This window comes from Somniosus microcephalus, chromosome 1, assembly GCF_052327205.1.
Source record: "Somniosus microcephalus isolate GS21.2 chromosome 1, FLI_Smic_1.0, whole genome shotgun sequence".
NCBI lineage: Eukaryota > Metazoa > Chordata > Chondrichthyes > Squaliformes > Somniosidae > Somniosus > Somniosus microcephalus.
Genome location: NC_140987.1, coordinates 59,930,089 through 59,953,850, shown reverse-complemented (window position 1 = coordinate 59,953,850; position 23,762 = coordinate 59,930,089). Strand labels below are relative to the sequence as shown.

At 45.1% G+C, this 23,762-nt stretch overlaps 1 protein-coding gene across 6 annotated transcripts in view; it reads right to left on the bottom strand.

Annotated features, from left to right (window-relative positions):
* The window catches only part of LOC147124116 (homer protein homolog 1-like), a 147,856-nt gene that overhangs the window by 31,918 nt on the left and 92,176 nt on the right, over nucleotides 1-23,762 (bottom strand). For 2 of the 6 annotated variants that reach the window (XM_085982175.1, XM_085982167.1), the window contains exon 8: nucleotides 18,258-18,338. In XM_085982175.1, the coding sequence (XP_085838301.1) occupies nucleotides 18,258-18,338 (81 nt within the window). Of the gene's footprint in view, nucleotides 1-14,210; nucleotides 15,820-18,257; nucleotides 18,339-23,762 lie in introns of those variants that run through there. The other 4 variants (XM_085982184.1, XM_085982193.1, XM_085982203.1 and 1 more) reach the window with 4 other exon arrangements.

The following is a 23,762-nucleotide window of genomic DNA, read 5'->3' as shown; positions in this document are numbered from 1 at the left end:
GTGGGCCTCTACCCGCAGGTCCCTGGAAAGGCCCACGAATCTCCGTATCTCCCGGACCACCAGGTACGCAGGCATTTTATTTCCCCGCGGGAAGCCTCCAACCACAAATTCAGGGCCAACAAATTATATCTAACTAGCACGACTCCCTTCCATATTATTTATCAGTGTGAATAACAGAGGGCTCAGAAGAGACACCAAGCAGAACGCTGCTCACTGCTCCCTAGTGACAGGCGTTGCTAAACCAATTTTCAATCAAGTGAAAACAAAATCAAAGTGCTGGAAGTAATACAGTAGATCCATTAGCAACTGAAAAGAGAAGTTAACATTTGAGCTGGAAACCCTTCCTTAGGCTCAATTCGGAGTCAAATTAAAACATCAGCTTGACCTTTCTCTGACAAATGTACTGCACTTACAGAATTGTCTTTCAACCTAATTTACTAACAATTTCATGAGCCTAAGCCTCCTAAAATTCAGGTAAATTATATTCACCAAACACCCTAACCTACCAATTGAAGTTACCTTGTCAAAAGAAAACCAGTAAATGTGTGAACAATAGTGCTTTGAAGTCCACGCTGACTACTCGTGGCCGCTACACTCTTCATGCACATGAATATCATTCTGTAAAATGCTCTCAAGTAACCCCTCCCCCTCCACTATGCACGTTATGCTAATCAGTTTAGGATTCCTGGGTTCAGTTTTCTTGATTAGCTTTTAGATCAGTTTTTTTGTGGCTGCAAGACTCTGCCACCAATGTGAGAGCACTAGATTTAGCAGGATAAAGACCTGGAACTGCCTGGTCGCCAAAAACCTGAATTAAAACCGGACCAATAAAAGATGGCAGAATGACTGCTCTTGTCCTCGGGCATAGCTCATGTTTTAACTCTTAAAATTAAAGCATTACTTTTCAAGAGCTGGGAAGTTAGTCTTAACCCCTGTGCTGGAATGTCCCGTTAGAAATGTTAAAATTCTGTTCAAGCAAGCGTTTTAATCATTGGCGATGTAACCCCCATTCTTCAAGCAAAGAAGGCAGCAACTACTAAGGAAAACCATTCATTAACAGTTTAACTATAGATGACCTCCATATTCTTAAAACATTTACAGGCTCCATAAAGTTGACCAGTTACAGGTGTAGAACAGGGACTACTACAGTATGTGTTCCACAATACTAGACCAATCTATAGTGGACTTTTAACTTTTGCTAAAACAATAAACACTTGGCTATCAACATTTTCCTACATTTCATATTATCAGATACTCAGTGGATGTCCCCAAGCTACTCAGGAAAAGAAAGAAAGAAAGAACGAACAAACGAACGACAGGAAAGAAAGAGACAGACAGGAAAGAAAGAGACAGACAGGAAAGAAAGAGACAGACACACAAAGAGAGAGAGAGAGAAAGAAAGGAGAGTCAGAGTTATACAGCACAGAAAGAGGCCCTTCGGCCCATCATGTCTGCGCCGTCCATCAAGCCCTGTCCAATCTAATCCCATTTTCCAGCATTTGGTCCATAGCCTTGTATGCAATGGCATTTCAAGTGCTCATCCAAATGCTTCTTGAATGTTGTGAGGGTTCCTGCCTCTACCACCCTTTCAGGCAGTGAGTTCCAGACTCCAACCACCCTCTGGGTGAAAAAGTTCCTCCTCAAATCCCCTCTAAACCTCCTGCCCCTTACCTTGAATCTATGCCCCCTTGTTATTGACCCCCCTACTAAGGGGAAAAGTTCCTCTTTATCTACCCTATCTATGCCCCTCATCATTTTGTACACCTCAATCAGGTCCCCCCCTCAGCCTTCTTTGCTCCAAGGAAAACAACCCCAGCCTGTTTAGTCTTTCTTCATAGCTGAGGCGCTCCATCCCAGGTAACATCCTGGTGAATCTTCTCTGCACACTCTCCAAAGCAATCACATCCTTCCTATAGTGAGGCGACCAGAACTGCACACAGTACTCCAGCTGTGGCCTCACCAGCGTTTTGTACAGCTCCATCATAACCTCCCTGCTCTTATATTCTATGCCTCGGCTAATGAAGGCAAGTATCCCATATGCCTTTTTAACCACCTTATCTACCTGTTCCGCTGCCTTCAGGGATCTATGTACATGTACACCAAGGTCCCTCTGACCCTCTGTACTTCCTAGGGTCCTACCACTCATTGTGTATTCCCTTGCCTTATTTGTCCGTCCAAAATGCATCACCTCGCACTTTTCAGGGTTAAATTCCATTTGCCACTTTTCCGCCCATCTGACCAACCCGTTTATATCGTCCTGTAGCCTGAGGCTTTCCTCCTCGCAATTTACCACCCCACCAATTTTCGTGTCATCTGCGAACTTACTGATCATACCTTTTACATTCTCATCCAAATCATTTATGTAGATCATAAACAGCAAGGGCCCAGCACCGATCCCTGAGGTACCCCACTGGACACAGGCTTCCAGTCACAAAAGCAACCTTCGACCATCACCCTCTGCCTCCTGCCACTCAGCCAGTTTAGGATCCAACGTGCCAAGGCACCCTGGATCCCATGGGCTCTTACCTTCTTGACCAGTCTCCTATGCGGGACTTTGTCAAAAGCCTTACTGAAGTCCATGTATACCACATCCACAGCATTTCCCTCATCCACACACCTAGTCACCCCCTCGAAAATTTCAATCAGATTGGTCAGACATGATTTACCCTTGACAAAGCTATGCTGACTATCCCCGATTAATCCTTGCCTCTCCAAGTGGAGACTAATTTTGTCCCTCAGAATTTTTTCCAATAATTTCCCTACCACAGATGTTAGGCTCACTGGCCTGTAATTCCCTGGTTTATCCCTGCTACCCTTCTTGAATAATGGTACTACGTTAGCTGTTCTCCAGTCCTCTGGCACATCCCCTGTGGCCAGAGAGGTTCTGAAAATTTGTGTCAGAGCCCCTGCAATCTCCTCCTTTGCCTCACACAGCAGCCTGGGATAAATCTCATCCGGGCCTGGGGATTTATCCACTTTTTGGCCTGCTAAAACCGCTAGTACCTCCTCCCTCTCGATGCTAATATGTTCAAGTATATCACAGTCCCCTTGCCTGATTTCTATGTCTACATCGTCTTTCTCCATAGTGAACACAGATGCAAAAAATTCATTTAAAACCCCGCCTACATCATCTGGCTCTACACACAAATTGCCACTTTGGTCCCTAATGGGCCCTACCCTTTCCCTGGTTATCCGCTTGCCCTTAATATACTTATAAAACACCTTAGGATTTTCCTTTATTTTGCTCGCCAGTGTTATTTCATGGCCCCTCCTCGCCCTCCTAATTTCTTTTTTAAGTATGCCCCTGCACTTTTTATACTCCTCTAGGGCTTCCTCTGTCTTTAGTAACTGCCAAAAGCCCCCCTTTTTTTCTAATGCATTTTTGTATATCCCTCGTCATCCAAGGTTCCCTTTGCTTGTTGGTCCCACCCTTGACCTTTACAGGAACATGTTGGCGATGTACTCTCTCTATTTCCCTTCTGAAAGTCTCCCACTGCTTTGATGTGGATTTTCCTATAAGCAGCTGCTCCCAGTCCACTTTGGCCAGATCCTGCCTTATCCTATTAAAATCAGCCTTCCCCCAATTTAGAACCCTTATTTCCGGGCCGTCTTTGTCTTTTTCCATGACCACCTTAAATCTCACCGAATTATGGTCACTGTTGCCAAAATGCTCTCCTAACGACACTTCCACCACTTGCCCGGCTACATTCCCTAGAATTAGGTCCAGTACCACCCCCTCTCTTGTAGGACTTTCTACATGTTGGCTCAAAAAGCTCTCCTGGATACACTAAGAATTCTGCACCCTCTAAGCCTTTCACACTGACTATCCCAGTTAATATTGGGGAAGTTGAAATCCCCTACTATCATTACCCTATTATAAAGAAGGGGAGAGAGGGGGAGAGAGAGAGAGAGAGAGAGAGGGGGAGAGAGAGAAGGAGAGAGGAAGGAGAGAGGGGAAGGAGAGAGGGGAAGGAGAGAGGGGAAGGAGAGAGGGGAAGGAGAGAGGGGAAGGAGAAAGAAAGAAAGAAAGAAAGACTGCAGTTATACTGACACTACAGTAATGCTACAATGCAGGGACAATTTTCAACTGTCACCTTCCCCGTTGAGGCTGCAAAATGGGACGACTGACGGTTGAAAATTGAAGAAAAAAGTTAGTTGCCCATTGGCCATCCAATGAGATTTCCAAGTGCACCTCAAAATGGACAGCTCGTGGTCCTGCCTGAACACAGGTGGGAGCCTTATTAAAATATTTGAATTGGTTGTAGTACACAGGTGCTATTCTCATGTACCGACGTGTGAAGTTCGCCTATTGGTACCAGGCACTGAGTGGTCTAACCAACGATCCTTGAATCAAGAGGACTGGTGGGAGGCCAGAACGAGCCGCGCCTCCAGCCAAGCTGTTCCAGTACAGCTACAACACTGGCATCTATCCGACAATGTGGAAAACTGCCCAGGTATGTGCTGTCCACAAAAAGCAGGACAAATCCAACCCAGCCAATTACCGCCCCATCAGTCTACTCTCAATCATCAGCAAATTGATGCAAGGTGTCATCGACAGTACTATCAAGCGGCACTTACTCACCAAAAACCTGCTCACTGATGCCAAGTTTGGGTTCTGCCAAGACCACTCGGCTCCTGACCTAATTACAGCCTTGGTCCAAACATGGACAAAAGGAGCTGAATTCCAGAGTAGAGGTGAGAGTGACTGCCCTTGACATCAAGGAGCCCTAGTAAAACTGAAGTCAATGGGAATCGGGGGGGGGGGGGAAACGCTCCACTGGCTGGAGTCATACCTAGCACAAAGGAAGATGGTTGTGGTGGTTGAAGGTCAATCATCACAGCTCCAGGACATCACTGCAGGAGTTCCTCAAGGCAGTGTCCTAGGCCCAACCATCTTCAGCTGCTTCATCAATGACCTTCCCTCCAACATAAAAGGTCAGACATGGGGATGTTTGCTGATGACTGCACAGTGTTCAGCGCCATTCACAACTCCTCAGCTATGCAACAAGACCTGGACGACGTTCAGGCTTGGGCTGATAAGTGACATGTAACATTTGCGCCACAGAAGTGCCAGGCAATGATTATCTCCAACAAGCGAGAGTCTAACCACCTCCCCTTGACATTCATTACCATCACCGAATCCCCCAGCATCAACATCCTGGGGGTGACCATTGAGCAGAAACTTAACTGGACCAGAAACATAAATACTGTGGCAACAAGAGCAGGTCAGTGGCTAGCTTTTCTGCAGCGAGTGTCTCACCTTCTGACTCCCCAAAGCCTTTCCACCATCTACAAGGCACAAGTAAGGAGTGTGATGGAATACTCTCCACTTGCCTGGATGAGTGCAGCTCCAACAACACTCAAGAAGCTCGACAACATCCAGGACAAAGCAGCCCGCTTGATTGGCACCCCATCCACCACCTTAACCATTCACTCCGTCCACCACCGGCGTACCGTGGCTGCAGTGTGTACCATCTATAAGATGCAATGTAGCAACTCGCCAAGGCTTCTTCGACAGCACCTCCCAAACCCGTGACCTCTTCCACCTAGAAGAACAAGGGCAGCAGGCGCATGGGAACACCACCACCTCCAAGTTACATGCCATCCTGACTTAGAAGTATATCGCCAATCCTTCATCGTCGCTGGGTCAAAATCCTGGAACGCACCCCACCCCAACAGCACTGTGGGAGTACCTTCACTACACAGACTGCAGCGGTTCAAGAAGATGGCTCACCACCACTTTCTCAAGGGAGACTAGGAATGGCAGCAATGCCCACATCCCATAAAAAAATAGCCCCAAAAGATTTTGGGAGAGATTGGGACAAAAGGAGTAACCTTACTCCTCCTACTCCACAAAAATCTTCAGGGCCACTGCCGGCTGCTCAGTGCCCTCGTCTCCCAACCCCCACTCGGGCCCAAACTTGTGGTTCAGCTCCACGGAGTAAACACTGGATTCTCCTCCTCTTTCCCACCAGCCAAAGGGATGAGCGACCTGTGTATGCTTCCTGAGCATTGGCAGCTTACCCAAAATATTTAAACGAGTTCCAACCACAAAAATAGTTTGGGCCTCTCGCTGGAGCCATCGGGTGAGAACAGCACAAACCCTATCCACCAATCATCCAACAAAGGCTTCAGTTGAAAATTGTATCCAATAACTCAAGAGTTGGTCAGATTTACCACAAGCATTAGCCATAATGAGTGCCCTCCTCTTCCCACTTGTCTTGGCACCACACTGAGTGTAGCTCGCTCCAGTGTCGTGTCAAGCAAATTTTTTTATTTTTTTTTAATTTTTTTTTAATAAAAGTGCTCAGCAGACCGGTAGGACATCTTGAGCATTTTATAAACTGAAGCAGACTTAAAGATTTTGGGAAGCTCTCATTGCCAAAATACTTGAACTATATCAACCAGAACTGGAGCTTTACACATGGATGTAAGCTTTCAGCAGTTGAAGTGGATTTACAGCCAATAATTACACAGTTCTTTTTTTTTAATGCATTGGAGAGGTGTTGGGAAAAACCAGACACCAAGCCAACAGTGATTTAGAAGGGATTACCAAAGGCTTGATCAACAAGGTGGGATTTAAAGGGGATCTTAATAGGAAAAGAGCATGATGGAGGTTGAAATGTTTGAGGAAGGAAATTCCAAATACTGTGGCCTAGGCAGCTGAAGGCACGGCTGCAAATGGTGCTTCGCTAGAAGATGGGGTGCGGAATAGAGATGCACTAGAGGCTAGAGTCAGAGGAACAGAGATTGGGGGGGGGGGGGGGGGAAGAAAGAGAAGGGAGAGAGGTTGTATGACTGGAGGAAGTTAGAGCTATGGAGGGGCAAGGCTTTGGAAACATTTTTAAAGGGCAAGAATTTTAAATTTGAGATATTGGTGGACCACAAGTCACGCAAGAACAAGGACAAGTGCGGGGTGGGATAGGTTGGACGGTTTTCACGTTCTTTTTCGTCTCGTTACTGGATGACACACACAGTTAAACAGTGGTTCACTCACATCTTATACCAAATTTCACCTTCAAGCATACCACCAATAAATCATAATACATCAAAGATACATACAAATGTCAACAGAATAACAAAAATGCACTTCCATAAAAACAAAATGACCCGATTGCCCTAATAAACTCTTCCCATCAGGTTATCACTGTAGTGTATGTACTTTGCAGAAGGAACTATATTCTGCAGCCCCTGTATACTGCAGTACCAGTAGTGACCACCCCTGTATATAAGCCTGTGTAGTAACTTTTGCATAGTAGTTCCAGTTTGTCTCCACTCAGTAAAGACCTGTTATAACCAACTCCTGCAGTCCGTGTCTCAATTACACACGGACATAATACTGGCGACGAGCAGATCCGAACTTACCTACAGTCTGCACCACCTCATGGGGATCCATCCCTGAAGCGAAGTTGTCAGAGGTCGAGGCCAGAAGGAAGAAAAAAAACAAACAGAAGAAACGGGCGTCGACCGTGGGCAACCACCTCTGAGTCAGCGGAGTTGAAGATTTGCAGGAGAGGCTGCCGAGAGCGGGGCTTGGTTATCCTGTCGATGGTGTTCCAGCTAATCGGGCTGGTGGCAGGTAGTACACTGATCCTTCCTGGGCTGCGGCGGGCTAGAGCTCGATCGGGTGGCTTTTCAACGGGGCTGAGCAGCGTTGTCAGGAAGGAGAGGGTGGAGCACACAGGGCGCGGCCGGTGCTACGAAGCCGGGCAGTGTACAGACCCGAGAAGAGGGAGGAAAGTGTCCCATAGGGTTGCTCTGACGACAGGGAAATAAAAGAAATTAGAAGCGCAGAAAGCCGCGAGGAGCTGCAATTTGCCACGGGAACCGCGGAGAGCGGCGTTAGCAGCAGCGCGGGGGGGGGCAAGTGCGCGAAGACCATAGGGCGTCGCCATCAAGGCATAAAACGCCAGCAACAGCGCTAGCAGCAGCGGGGAAGAAGGGAAAGCGCGGGAGGCGCCATCTTAGATTTCCAAGATGCCGAAGACTGGCAATATCACTGCCTTCGATAATGCAATAGAAGACTGGACCACGTATGTGGAAAGAGTCGAAGTATATTGCGAGGCAAACGAAGTAGCCGATGAGAAAAAGGCATCGGTACTACTAAACTTAATGGGCGCAAGAACGTACGGCCTATTGCGGAACCTGATTACTCCAGCCAAACCGATGGCGAAGAGTTTTAACGAAATTGTTGCTATCCTACAGGAACACCTAAATCCTACACCGCTGCTGATAGCAGAAAGATTTAAATTCCACAGGAAAAATCAGCATAAAAAAAGAGAGCAATGCTGATTACCTTACGGAACTACGCAAGCTATCAAAGCACTGCCAGTTCGGAGCAGGACTGGCAGATACCCTACGGGACAAATTTGTCTGTGGACTCCTGAGTGAAGGAACCCAGAAGAGGTTACTCTCAGAGAAAGAGCAGACACTAGATAAGGCTTTCAGCGTGGCAGTATTGTATGAAGCAGCAGCAAGGGGAGCTGTGGAAATACAGCAAAAGCCACAGGAATACGGCACCCACGAAATGACACAGGGATTTGAAAAATGTTATCGCTGCGGCAGAACAACCCATGACCAGAAAGACTGCTGGTCCAAGGACAAAATATGCAGGCAATGCAGAAAGATGGGACACATTGCATGAGTTTGCAGGTCCGGGAAGAAGACTAACGACAACAAAAAGGCTACTAAGGAACAGTACAGGAAAGTACAAAAGATGACGGACAGTAGTTCCGAAGACCAGATGAGAGATAGTGAATCCGGGAACAAGAGACTAAGCTGTCTCAAACTTCACAACGTAATCGCAAAAGAGGATCACCGAACCATTTGGGTCACCCTCACGATAGCAGGGTCCCAAGTCAAAATGGAATTGGATACAGGATCAGCCCTGACCATCATGAATCGACGAGACTACGAGCGGCTATTCTCACACATACCCTTGAGAGAGACATCCATTGTCTTGAAGATGTATACGGGCAAAAAGTATACCCCAGAAGGAAAATAAGGGTGCCTGTCGAATACAACGGCAAGGAAATATAGAAATTGTATCTGTACATACTGCAAGATGGTGGACCACCGTTATTGGGACGTGAATGGATCAGAAAGATAAGTTTAGACTGGCACTCCATTCAGGCACTGACGGTGGCTGGTAAAAAGGATGACGACGTCACACCTGGACGATTGTCAAAAATCTTAGCTAACGCCAAAGAGGTATTTCAACAAGAACTGGGAACTCTTAAAGGCGTAGCCGCCTCGATAAAAAAAGAGAATGCAATTCCCAAGTTTTTCAAAGCAAGACCGGTACCATATGCAATTCGCCCAGCCGTCGAGGCAGAGCTGGAGAATGCAGGCGTTATCTAAGGTAGACTGGAGCGAGTGGGCGACACCCATCGTTCCCGTCATGAAGAAAACATTAAACAATAAGTCTGAGGAGCCAAGGAAGGTTCGCATCTGTGGGGACTTCAAGGTGACAGTGAACCCAGTCCTTCACACAGTACAATATCCTCTCCCGAGGATAGAAGATATTTTCGCCTCACTATCTGGAGGGAAGCGTTTTACAAAAATTGACCTAGCACAAGCATATTTGCAGATGGAGGTTGAAGAATCCTCTAGGAAATATCTCACGATAAACACTCACAAAGGTCTTCACCAGTATAATCGACTGGTATTCGGAGTAGCATCAGCTCCAGCGATATGGCAAAGAGCGATGGAACAAGTCCTGCAAGGGATTCTGGGGGCTCAGTGTTACTTGGACGACATCCTAGTGACAGGTGAAGATGACAGTGAACACCTTGCCAACCTAGAGCAGGTGCTCACTAGGCTAAGAGAACATGGGCTACGAGCCAATCGCCCCAAGTGCGAGTTTTTTAAGAAACAGATATCATATTGTGGCCACGTGATTGATGAAGAGGGGTTACATAAGTCCCCTGACAAAATTGAAGCGGTAGTTAAGGCTCCTGCACCTGAAAATGTGTCGCAACGGAGGTCATTCCTCGGATTGGTGAATTACTACCATAAGTTTTTGCCGAATTTGTCCACAATTCTGCACCCACTGAACGCCCTACTACAAACTGGAGTAGCATGGAAATGGAGCGATGAATGTAAGCGGGCCTTTCAGAAGAGTAAAGACCTAATCACTTCAAGAGAAGTATTGGCTCACTACAACCCATCACTACCGATAAGACTGGCGTGTGATGCGTCTCCCTACGGCATTGGAGCGGTACTGTCACATAAATTCCTTGATGGTTCAGAGAGGCCGATAGCTTTTGCGTCGCGCTCGTTAACTTCAGCCGAGCGTAACTACGCCCAGATTGACAGAGAGGCCCTCAGCCTGGTGTGGGGGGTGAAGAAGTTCAATCACTACCTGCACGGTCAGAAATTTACTCTACTAACTGATCATCAACCTCTTGTCTCCATTTTCAACCCTCAGAAGGGCATCCCGATAATGACAGCACAACGGCTACAGAGGTGGTCCCTTTTCCTAGGGGCACACCAATATGACATCGAGTACAAAGGAACTAAACAGCATGGGAATGCTGATGGATTGTCGCACCTACCGTTGCCGACGGTGGAAGAAGCACCTGCAGTGGATCCAGTGGAGATATTCCACTCGACCATAGTCGAATGTCTCCCTGTGACGAATGCAAACATAGAAAAGGAAACACGAAATGACCCGACACTCTCCTGGGTCTATGATTTAATGGTGAAGGGATGGCCAGCACATGGCGAACCACTGTTGCCAGCATTCTCGCCGAGAAGAGAACAGCTGTCAGTGTGCAGAGGAAACTTGATGTGTGGATCCACAGTAGTAATTCCACCCAAATTGAAGGATAGAGTGCTCAATGAGCTTCATGAGGGTCATCTGGGAGGGGTAAAAATGAAGAACTTAGCCAGAGCGTTTGTGTGGTGGCCGGGAATCGAGAGAGAAATCGAAGAGATGACCAAGAGCTGTACAGGATGCCAGAAGGTCCAAAACGCCCCACCACAAGCCCCTCTACATCCATGGGAGTGGCCCTCATCTCCATGGCAAAGGGTGCACATTGATTTTGCTGGTCCATTTATGGACTCGATGTTTTTAAATTGCGGTGGATGCACATTCAAAGTGGCCAGAGGTAATAAAAATGTCCTCAACCACCACAGAAAAAACTCTCTCAGTCTTACGAAACATATTCGCCAGAAATGGGCTGCCTGAACAGATTTGCTCTGACAATGGACCACAGTTTGTGTCTGAAGAGTTCCGGAGGTTCTTAAAGAACAATGGTGTTAAGCATTACACATCCGCCCCATATCATCCAGCCACCAATGGATTGGCTGAGAGGTTCGTTCAAACATTCAAGAAGGCTATCAAGGCAATGTGTAATGAAGACATACCCCTACAACACAAGGTGGATAACTTCTTGTTTGTCTACCGGAATGCGACACATGCGGTTACCAACCAAACTCCAGCCATGATGTTCTTCAATCGAAGACTAAGATGCCGCTTGGATTTGGTTAAGCCAAACATCAGAAGAGATGTGGAGAACAGGCAGTTTCAGAATATGCATGAAAGGCCGACCAGGAGTTTTAAGATAGGTCAACCAGTTTTGGCCTGGGACTACCGCACAGAGAAATGGCAACCAGGAATGATCTGTACACGGCAAGGACCTTTAATGTATACCGTGGACGTTGGAGAGAGCATTGTAAGACGCTATGCTGACCAGATTCTAGAGTCACTGGAAAACGTCAATTCCACACCACGATCCGATACACCTGGTGATGAAACCGAAGTACCAATTGCATCTACCTCAGAATCGGTGATATTAGAAGCAGACGAACCAAACAACGACATTGATCCCGAATCAACTTTGCCAGAAGAACCTGATACCCCAAAGAGGCGTTATCCAGACAGAATCAGGAAGCCTCCTCAAAGACTGAACTTATAATTGCTTAACTTCAGCTAATGTATCTAGCAACTGTAATTGTAAATATGTCATTTAATTATTAATCGAATGTTATGTACTGTTTAGCTAAAAAGGGGAGGAATTGTAGTGTATGTACTTTGCAGAAGGAACTATATTCTGCAGCCCCTGTATACTGCAGTACCAGTAGTGACCACCCCTGTATATAAGCCTGTGTAGTAACTTTTGCATAGTAGTTCCAGTTTGTCTCCACTCAGTAAAGACCTGTTATAACCAACTCCTGCAGTCCGTGTCTCAATTACACACAGACAGAATCATCACCATGACCAGAAGGGAGCCGATTTGGCTCAAACTCTTCCCGTTCCCCTAAACACAAGTGGCCAAGTGGATATATTCCAGACCATTACAGATATGGCTGATTGACTCTTACACATTCTAATTATTCTACTCTCCTGTGAAGATATCCTTGTTTTTAGATCTGTTAACACAATTTACAACATATTGCCATTCCTTCACTGTCGCTGGGCCAAAATCCTGGAACTCCCTAACAGCATTGTGGGTGTACCTACACCATATGGACTGCAGCGGTTCAAGAAGGCGGCTCACCACCATCTTCTCAAGGGCAATTAGGGATGGGCACTAAATGCAGGCCTAGCCAGCCAGCGACACCCACATCCCTTCAATGAATTAAAAAAAAGTTTAAAAAAAATATGCCCAGCAGAAAGCTGTTTTAACTCATTACAGACTGCCCAGAAAGAATGTTGGAGGTACTCCGGTAATGCAGACTTTCAGTTCCACAGGACACAAGCAGCTGAGTTTTGGACAAGGTGCAGATTGTTGAAGGAGGTTAGGGGATCAGCAAAGAAAACACTGGAATAGTCAAGTCTGAAGTTTAGAGGCATGTTGACAGAGTTATGTTAAACTTGTATAGGGCCCTGGTCAGCCTCACTTGAGTACTATGCACAGTTCTGGTCTCCATACTCTAAAAAGGACAGAAACATTTGAGAAGATGTAAAAAAACAAGATTTGCAAGGATGGTACCAGAACTGAACGATTTCAGCTATCGGAAAGATTGAACAGGTTTAGAAAAAAAAAGGGGAGGCCCGATAGACATCTTTAGAATTATGAATGGGTTAGATAGAGTAGATGTAAAGAGAATCTTGTGGTAGAATCCAAAACCAGGGGCCATAAATACAAGATAGTTACTAATAAATCCAATAGGGAAAGAAGGAGAAATGTCTTTACTCAGAGTGGAACTCTCTACCACACAAAGTGGTTGAAGTAAATAGCTTACATACTTTCAAAAGGAAACTAGACGAGTACACTAGAGAAAAGGGAATAGAAAGATATGGCAGATGGAATGGGAGGAGATTCGTGTAGAGTATAAATACTGGCAGAGACTAGTTGGGGTGAATGGCCTGTTTTTGTGCTGTATATTCGATGTTATGATATAAATGAGGGTTTCACCAGCAGAATGTCTGAACTAGGTGAAGAGGTGGCTAATGTTACCAAACTGGAAGTAGGCAGTCTTTGTATGGGGACAGAAACTCAGCTCAGGGTTGAGCAGGATTCAGAGGGTGTGAACAGGCTGGTTAAGCCTAGCTGGCTGGGGAGGTTAATGGGGTCTGTGTTGGAGGTGGAAGATAATTGCATCAGTCTTCCCAACATTCAGTTGTAGGAAGTTATGGCCCAACCAAGGCTGGATGGTGGACAAACAGTCCAGAAGAAGTGGAGAGATCAAGAAAAGCGGCAGAGGTAGTGCTGGGTGTCACTGGTGTGCGTGTCAACAGATTATGTTGTCATGTGGCAGCATAAACTCTACTGGCTCTAAGCCGATAGAGGAGTGAAATAATACAGGGCTTGTTCACCAGCCTTTATTTCAAATTACACTTTTAAAAGCAAAGCAACGCAACTGGAGTTGTCCACAGGTGGAGTTACCTCAAGTTCTTCATATTCTCATACGTAATTTCCAAGGAAGCGTACCACCAAACAGTTTCACTCATCACCATATATAGGGGCATACTTTCCTGTTCCTATGACAGGGTGTACTGGATCACCTGGGTGTAGTGCTTAGAGGAGCAGCATACAACTATAAATGAGGCTGACCGACTTTCTATTCTACAATTTAAATGGACCAATTGCCCCATCAATAAAGAAATCTCACCAAATGAAAATAAAAAAAAGTTACCTATTGTCAGCTTCACCCTGCAACTCACCCCAGTATTATTTAAAAATTATGAATTATTCAGGAGAGTTTATGAACATGCACCTAATGCGGAACAGCAAGAAAAAAAAATACAGAACCACACCACAGGAGGTTTGCAAATGTTTATTGAGACAGTGCAACAAGACAATCTCTCCAGAAATGAGAAGTCGACTTCCCTCATCTGTTCTTTTCTCATTAGCTGGCTGAAGCTAGAGTCATTGGCTAGTTTCACATTCTAAAGACTCTCCCACTGAAGAGGGATGCTTTTCTTCTGTATCAACCAGATTCAAATCCAAGGACCAGGTTAGTTCTTTTTTTGAGCTCAGGTGTTCCGAAGGGGAAAAACCTTCAGCTTTCTTTCAAAAATCACTGTTCAAAACCTCCAGCTTTGTTCCGTCAAAACCAACTTCTTTAGTTTCTCTCCGCAGGTCACAAGGAGCAGGAGGCGAACACTCAGCTGAAAAGGTCAGGCCAACCATAAGCCTAGCAGAAAACTAACTGCCCATGTAAATCTGCTTTTACATCTTTTTTAAATCATTCCCATTTAACATAGCAAGAACATTTCATAGAAAGCAAAATCTAGTTAAACATATTCATTTTGTACAACAGCTTGACTGTTCATTGTGGACTAGATTACATTATGCATCTTAAACATACATCAAGTATTTAACATTAAAACTTCAATATTACACTTTTATATAAAAGGCTCCTTAAAAACATTATATGAAGTTCAGTCTATCAATTTAGTTTTGATATGTTTACTGTCCAGTCCGTTTGTTCCCAGATGCTTGGTCTTGATGGGCAAATGTAGGCATTATCCACTGTAGCAATGACCCTCAGAAAACCAGTCATTGTAGTCTACCAGGGGAACCGGAGCCTAGCAGAAGGGTACAATAATTTTGCCTGTGGCCAGCAGATAGTTGTACAGTTGATCAAAAGTAAATTTCTTCCACGTTTCAGACCAAACCTTGACTTTTAGTCTGTTCTGCAACATGAACGCAAGGCTACCTTGTGACATGCTAAACAAATCACAAACTTGAGCGCATTTCTTCATGTAGAAGTGAAGTACACCAATGTAGCGTCAGTCGTGGTGCTGCTGTTCTGTATCCATGCGAGTCTTCGTTTTTCTCTCATTAGAAAAAGTATGGGTCGCTGTAATGGCACTGGCTTGCAGCATCATCTCCAACAATCACTACACATCCCGTTAGAAACTCGGTTTGTCCTTGCAACACCATTTGTGCACTGCAGCTGCAAGCAAGTCTCTTTGGAACTTACAATTATCTGGTTGTTGTAGCAAGTTAGTTGCAGGAAAGCTTTTGCATGCCTTTGATGTGCTTTTCTTTTTTTAAAGCTGGAGTACTTTAGTGGGAAGTATGCTCATTTACTGCTGAAGTTCAGAAAAAAGGTGCACAAATTTCCTGCACACTATACGGTTGTTATTGCCGAATACATTTGGAATTCAGATAATTTGCCATCCACTGCTGTGTTACCAACCTTGAAGTCTTTCCAAGATTTAGTGGAATTGAAGTCCATATCAGCAACGGTTTCCATTCTCTACTTCGGGTATTTCTAGTCCCAACTTTCAAGCAACTTCAGGCTTAACACTTAACAACTCCAGCGTTAGCACTTAAGCAATTTCATCCCCGTTTGAAACAGCAAGTGGAGCGATCATCTTACTGCATGCAAAGTGTCTCATTCATTACAGAACAAAGTAACCTAGATCCAGATTCAAGAACTGATTCAAACAGCATAGCAGGATACTGTCTGAATAAATCTTAGAATATGGAGCTACATTTTAATTAGTTCTGAAACTGGCTTCTTGGATCTTATTTTTGCTTTTAAGTTCATTGTTAACAGCCTTGCAAACTTTTAAACAATTGCACTTTTATAAATTAGCCAAACTCAGAACTCAAAATAACCAAACTTCAAATCTGCCTTCATACTTCCAGGGAAATTTGCTAGTATGTGATCCTTCAAAGTGAATAGCTTTTCCATACTTAGACCAGAAGACAGCTACCATATAACTTTGGCCATGCATTCTGAATATAGAACTGGACCAAAGTTAAAGGAAGAAATACAAGGTTCCTTGAAGTTTGAGTTACCAAGCATACTCGTAACAGCTTAATGAGTTACAATACAAACCAAGTTTCAAGAATTAAGGTAAAAGGAAAGAAATGGAATGCGTACGACTCAATTTCAGACAACAGAGCAGAATCTACCTTCATTTTTTAAATTTTTAATTTTTTTAATTTTTTTTAATTTTTTTTAAGAGCTTTACATTAGCACTGTTTGGTTGGTGATATTTGGGGGGTGGTGAAGGATGTTTGGCAACAAAAGCAGTGACCCCTCAAACAGTTCTTTCAATAGGAGGACTCATGAAATCTTTAACAAGATTTCCACAGAGTTACTTTAATTAGTGCCATATAATTCTCCAAGTGGTAGATTTGAGAGACTACATGTTGTCTGAAGTGACCTGGTAAGCTTGAGCAGTCAGCCTTTCCCAAGCAGCACAGGTGCTGTAGAGCACAAGATTCGCTTGCATTTCATTGAGAATGCCTTCCCCAGCTAGAAGGTTATAGAGCTGTTACCAGCAAATGGAAGAACAAAGATCTACAAAGCTATTTATTTGTGGTAAGGATTCTGGCCTACTTTTACATCAAAGCACCAAGAATAAACAAAAGCATCCTTTAAAGCAAGCACAAAAGGTGGAAGCTGCTGTAACCAAAACACCCACTAGGACACTGTGACACTCCTCTAATGGAACTGTAGTCACATTTCAAGTAAACTGTTGCTAGTTGGCATTGAGCAGAGGGAAGAGGAAAAATGGCTCAACTATAATAAGCATTCACAGCCTAAAATTAGAGAAACTGGTATTACTCTGAAAGAGTATGAAAAAATGTCAACATACAGCAAGTCCCAGAATCAAAATGATGGCCGAAAGCCATCTTGAATTTAAGAAATTATTTTAAGTCCCTGAACTTTAAGATGGGCCTGAATCCCCCTGAATTTTCATTGCTATGAAATGCCAGTATTACCTTGTTTTACTATCTTGAGCTTAGAGGTTGCTACCTCATTTAACACATGTACCATTGCCTGTCCAGTATTCACAAGACTTGTGAATTTTGGAAAGGTTACTGGAAACTGAAGTTTAGCTTCCACTAACTCCCGCAAACTGGCAACATTAGCCACTGAATTCTAAACTTAGTACATGCTCTACAATAAAAGTGACCCCTTTTATAGTAACTTCACTGCAGAGCACTTACTACTCCTTACACAAGATACATCATATGTTTACAAGGAAGAATCTTAAACTCCCAAGACTGATTATAGATAGCACCTACTCATGATCAACAATATGGGTAAAATTGTGCTATTAGTTTTCAAAAATGGTTTCACTAATGTCGAGGAGAACACAGTAGGCAAATCATGTCTGCAGTCTACACTCTTGCCCCTTAGGATTCAAAGCTGTTCCATATAAACACAAAAAAGAGACACAAGTAGAAACACTATCAATAGTGGATTATAAAAAGTGGCAAACAGGTGAATGGGATGACTGCACACTAGTTGCTGATTCTGCCAACTGCTGCTCTTCTGCTTCAGTTTGCAGATCCAGGCCATCTTGCAACTTCCCGGAAAATTTAAGCTGCAAGCATTTGGAAGTACCAGTCCTGCCCCTTTGGAATACTTGGTGCATTGTAAAACTCTCCAGGTAATGTGTGCATTACACAAGAATTAGCAAAGTATGTTGATTTTTGGAAATAGGGTTCACCTCACTATGAGTCATACATAGTGGTACATTCTTGAAGATCAACATCTGCCATTTAGATTGTGATAAAGTTCCTACACAAGTGTCTCCATCTGAGAGAGATGCACTGCAGAATCAAGTATTTTTGTCCCCCAATTTCTCCCCGTAACCACAGTCTTCCTTGATCAAGAAAGCACCATCTTCTTGGAATGCTATTACATCGTTAACACAAGGCACTATTTATTATCTAGAAATTTACATTGAGCAATAGAAAAATTTACAATCTAGATTGTGCGCACTTCTGGCTAAAAGGTGAAATACGGTAGATGGCAGAAATCAGGACCTATAGCGAAGTTATACACGAATGACCAAGAAATCTGAATGGTGGGGGATCAGCCACAGCACTTACCTGTAATTGTTGCGACAGTGTGTCCCTCTGTGCCTCCAGCTCCCTAGCTCCTTCAATATCCTTCTTCAGTCGCTCAATTTCCTAAAAAAAAATGCTAGCATTAGTGATCATATTAAAAGTGGATAAACCAAGTCATCATGCTGCTACCTGCACCATTAATCATTTTCTGAAGATTCAATTTTCTCTGTACAGAACTACATTTTTATTCCTCACTGCTTGCAAGAATCACATTTTCTAGAATTGGAATGGTAATGGGAGGAATTAGCTTAAACAAAATTCAATAAGCAAAAACTTTTTGGCAAACTGTAACATTCTGTTGTATTGTCCGAGATGCCATTGACGGAAAGACAGGAAAGACAGGTAGATTCACCGAGACCATGCTGCGTGCAAAGTGGCTGTCACGTTCGCTTACATAACAGCAACTGCACGTGCTTTGGAACTTTGAGCGATGTATAAAGTGCTATATAAATAAATTATTTTTTCCTTAATCCCATGGAGTGTTTGCTATAAAGAAGAATTGTAATTTTACTTCTGTAAGAAATTAAGCTTTTAGAACTGGTTTCACACCTGATCAGTGGAATATGGAGATAAATGAACATAAAATTGCACACGGAATAAATGTAAACAATTATGTTGCTCAAGTGAGTACAAGAAAGAATCCAGCAATTAGTGCATTTCTATTGTGTGTGCCTGTAGTGTATGTACCTTTAAGAGAGAACTACTTTTACAGCTCCTGTATACTGTAGTACCGGCGGTGGCCACACCTGTATATAAGCCTTGAGCATGCCTCTGTACCCCCAGTCTTGAGACTACCCTACTCCAGTAAACACCTGTTGATTGTTAAGTTACAGCATCCGTGTAGTTATTGGGAAACATCATACTCTCAGAATCACAGATCTAACAGCGACGACGAGTGGCGATTCGAATCTACCTGTAACTCTGCATTTCCCTTCGAGGATTCGCTCTGGGAGGGCGGTGGAAGAAAGTAGAGGCCAGAAGCACAGGCGTCGACCACGAGCAACCGCCCAGTCGTCCGGCAGAGAGTGAACATCGCAGGGGAGGCTGTGGAGAGCCGGGCTTGGTTCCCCAGCCACGACGATCAGCAACAGACTGACAACAGGTACAGCGCAGACCTTTCCCGGACAGCGGCGGCTGGAGCCGACCGACGGCAGAGAAAAAGCCGAGCAGCGTCGACGGGGTAAGAGAGGGTGAAGCGCACAGGGCGCAGCCGGGGGTTGAAAACCGAGCGGCGTCCAGGAAAAACAAAAGAGAGAGAGAGAGGGTAAAGCAGCAGCCGGGTTCAGGACCGAGCGGCGGAAACGGGAAAGGCGCACAGAAAAAACGCGCAGAGCACAGCCAGGGCTCAAGGGCTGAACAGTGTCCGTGGGGAGAAAGAGGGAGAGCGCGGGAGACGCCATTGAGCTGCGGAAAAGGAAGAGCGCGGGAGACGCCATTTTAAGAAGCCACAACGGAGAAGGGCGAGCGCGGGAAGAAAGGAAAGCACGGGAGACGCCATTTTGTGCCAGCGGAGAAGAAGGGAGAGTGCGGGAGACGCCATTTTTGACAGTTAAATCACACCCAGGGATGCCGAAGAGTGGCAGTATCTCTACATTCGACAATGAAGTCGAAGATTGGGCGACATATGTGCAACGTATTGAGGTGTACTGCAGGGCAAATGAAGTGCCAGATGCTAGGAAAGCACTGGTTTTGTTAAATTCCATGGGTGCAAAAACTTATGGCTTACTGCAAAACCTAATAACCCCAGAGAAGCCAGTGAATAAGAATTTCGAAAACATAGGAGAAATCCTACAGGACCACTTAAACCCCACACCGCTGCTGATAGCAGAAAGATTTAAGTTTCACAAAAGGAACCAGCATAAAGATGAAAGTAATGCTGAGTACTTAACGGAACTGCGCAAACTATCGAAACACTGCCAGTTTGGAGTGGGACTAGCAGATACGTTAAGGGACAAGTTTGTGTGTGGGCTTCAAAGTGAAGGAACCCAGAAATGGCTTCTAGCAGAAAAGGATCTTACGCTGGACAAGGCTTTCAGCATGGCAGTATCACACGAAGCAGCCGCAAGGGGCGCTGCAGAGATACAACGGAGACCGCAAGAATATGGCACCAATGAAATGTCATATGGAACAGGGAAGTGCTATCGCTGCAGCAGAACAACACACGACCAGAAGGATTGTTGGTTCAAGGACAAAGTGTGCAGACAGTGTAGAAAAGCAGGACACATAGCAAGAGTCTGCAGGTCTGGGAAGAAAACCAACAACAAGATATCTCCACAGGAGAAGTACAAAAAGGTACATAAGGTGATGGACAGTAGTTCAGACAAACAGAAAAGTGACACAGACTCCGGAAGCAAGGAGCTGGGTTGTCTGAAACTACATAAGGTAACCAAAATGGAGGATCACCAGACTATCTGGGTTACACTCAAGATAGACGGAGTCCAAGTGAAATGGAATTGGACACAGGATCAGCCCTAACAGTCATAAACCAAAGAGACTACAAGCAGCTATTTTCACATATACCCTTGAAAGCTACAGAGATTGTCTTGAAGACGTACACGGGGCAAAAAGTCTACCCCAAAGGAAAAATAAGGGTGAAAGTGATATACAAAGGCCAGGAAATACCTAAAATGGACTTATATGTATTGCCAGATGGAGGACCACCACTACTAGGACGTGAATGGATCCGGAAGATACAATTAGATTGGCATTCCATACAGGCACTGAAGGTTGAGGCCAAAAAGGATGACGACGTCACACCTGGACGACTGTCAAAAATGCTAACTGACGCAAAAGAAGTGTTCCAGGAGGGACTCGGAACACAAAGGCATAACAGCAACGATTAAAAGAGAGGAAAATGCAAGCCCAAAGTTTCTTAAGGCCAGGCCAGTGCCTTATACGATCCGACCAGCCATCGAAGCAAAGCTGGAAGGGTTGCAACGTTCAGGAGTACTGTCCAAAGTGGACTGGAGCGAGTGGGCTACACCCATCGTTCCTGTAATGAAGAGGTCGTTGAGTAATACGTCTGGGGAACCAAAGAAGGTCCGCATCTGTGGGGATTTTAAGGCGACAGTGAACCCAGTCCTTCACACGGTACAATATCCGCTTCCATGAATTGAGGATATTTTCGCCTCGCTATCTGGAGGTAAACGCTTCACCAAAATTGATCTAGCCCAGGCGTACTTGCAAATGGAGGTAGAAGAAGCCTCGAAACAATACCTCACAATCAACACTCAAAGGTCTCTACCAATACAACCGGCTGGTGTTCGGGGTAGCTTCAGCTCCGGCTATTTGGCAAAGGGCGATGGATCAAGTCCTGCAAGGGATTCCAGGGACCCAGTGTTATTTGGATGACATCCTGGTCACGGGCAAAAATGACAGTGATCACCTCGCCAACTTGAGAAGGTGCTCACTAGATTAAAGGAATATGGGCTACGAGCTAATCGCCACAAGTGCGAGTTTTTCCAGAAGCAGATCTCGTATTGTGGCCACGTCATTGATGAAGAGGGGTTACATAAGTCCCCTGAAAAGATTGAGGCAGTAGTCAAGGCTCCAGCACCGGAAAATGTGTCACAACTGAGGTCGTTCCTCGGGCTGGTGAACTACTACCATAAGTTCTTACCAAATTTGTCTACAGTATTACACCCACTGAACACCCTACTGCAAACAGGGGTACCATGGAAGTGGAATGACGAACGTAAATGAGCTTTCCAGAAGTGCAAAGAATTGATCACATCAAAAGAGATGTTGGCCCATTTCAACCCAGCACTACCAATTCGTTTGGCATGTGATGCATCACCCTGTGGTATTGGAGCAGTGCTGTCGCACAAATTCCCAGATGGGTTGGAGAGGCCAGTAGCCTTTGCGTCTCGGTCACTAACCTCAGCCGAGCGCAACTACGCTCAGATTGACAGGGAGGCCCTCAGCCTAGTATGGGGAGTAAAAAAATTCAACTACTATCTGCATGGGCAGAAGTTTACCTTGCTGACTGACCACCAACCACTTGTCTCCATCTTTAACCCAAAGAAGGGCGTTCCGGCGATGACTGCACAATGGTTACAAAGATGGTCCCTTTTTCTAGGGGCGAACCAATATGAAAGAGAATATAAAAGGCACGAAACAGCATGGAAACGCTGATGGGCTATCATGCCTGCCACTGCCTACGGTGGAGGAGGCACCAGCAGTGGACCCTATCGAGATATTTTATTCGTCAATAATTGAACGATTGCCAGTAACTAACGCGGATATAGAGAAGGAGACCCGCAATGATCCGACGCTGTCTCGGGTATATGATTTGACGATGAGGGGATGGCCAACACATGGCGACTCACTGTTGCCAGCATTCTCATCCAGAAGAGAACAGCTGTCAGTATGCCAGGGGACAGTGATGTGTGGATCCAGTGGTGATGATTCCACCCAAGTTAAGGGAGAGAGTGCTAAATGAGCTTCATGAAGGTCATCTGGGAGGGGTGAAAATGAAAAGCCTTGCTAGGACTTGTGGGGTGGCCGGGGATCGATCAACAAATCGAGGACCTAACCAAGAGCTGCTCAGGATGCCAGAAGGTCCAAAATGCACCACATGCCCCTCTACACCCATGGGAGTGGCCCTCCTCTCCATGGCAACGGGTGCATATTGATTTTGCTGGTCCATTCATGGACTCCATGTTCTTAATAGCAGTGGATGCTCACTCAAAATGGCCTGAGGTGATAAAAATGTCCTCAACCACTACAGAAAAAACGATTGCAGTCCTACGGACCATATTTGCCAGGAACGGCTTGCCAGAGCAGATTTGCTCTGATAATGGACCACAGTTTGTGTCCGAAGAGTTTCGGAAATTTATGAGAAGGAATGGGGTAAGGCATTACACATCCGCCCCGTATCATCCAGCCACAAATGGATTGGCGGAGAGGTTCGTACAAACCTTTAAAAAGGCGATAAAGGCCATGTGCGATGATGAAATTCCACTACAGCATAAGGTGGACAATTTCCTATTAGCCTACAGAAATGCGACACATGCAGTTACCAACCAGACCCCGGCCATGATGTTCTTTAACCGAAGGTTGAGATCTCGTCTGGATTTGCTCAGACCAAATGTGCGAAGAAATGTTGAGGATAAACAATTCCAGCACATCAATGAGAAGCCGACAAGGAGCTTCAATGTAGGGCAACCAGTCTTAGCCCGTGACTACGAAACAGAGAAATGGCAACCTGGAACGATATGCACAAGGCAGGGGCCATTAATGTACACAGTGGATGTCGGGGAGAACATTGAGAGACGCCACGTCGATCAGATCTTAGCGTCACAGGAACGAGTCAACCCCATGTCTTGCGTACCAGGGGGATGAACCTCACATACCGGTAACATCGACCTCAGAACCCGTAGCAGTGGAAACTGATGAACTAACAGACGAAAAGGGGCCAGAATCGCCTCCGCACCAAGAACAAGAACCTCAGGAAAGGCACTATCCCGAAAGGATCAGGAAGCCGCC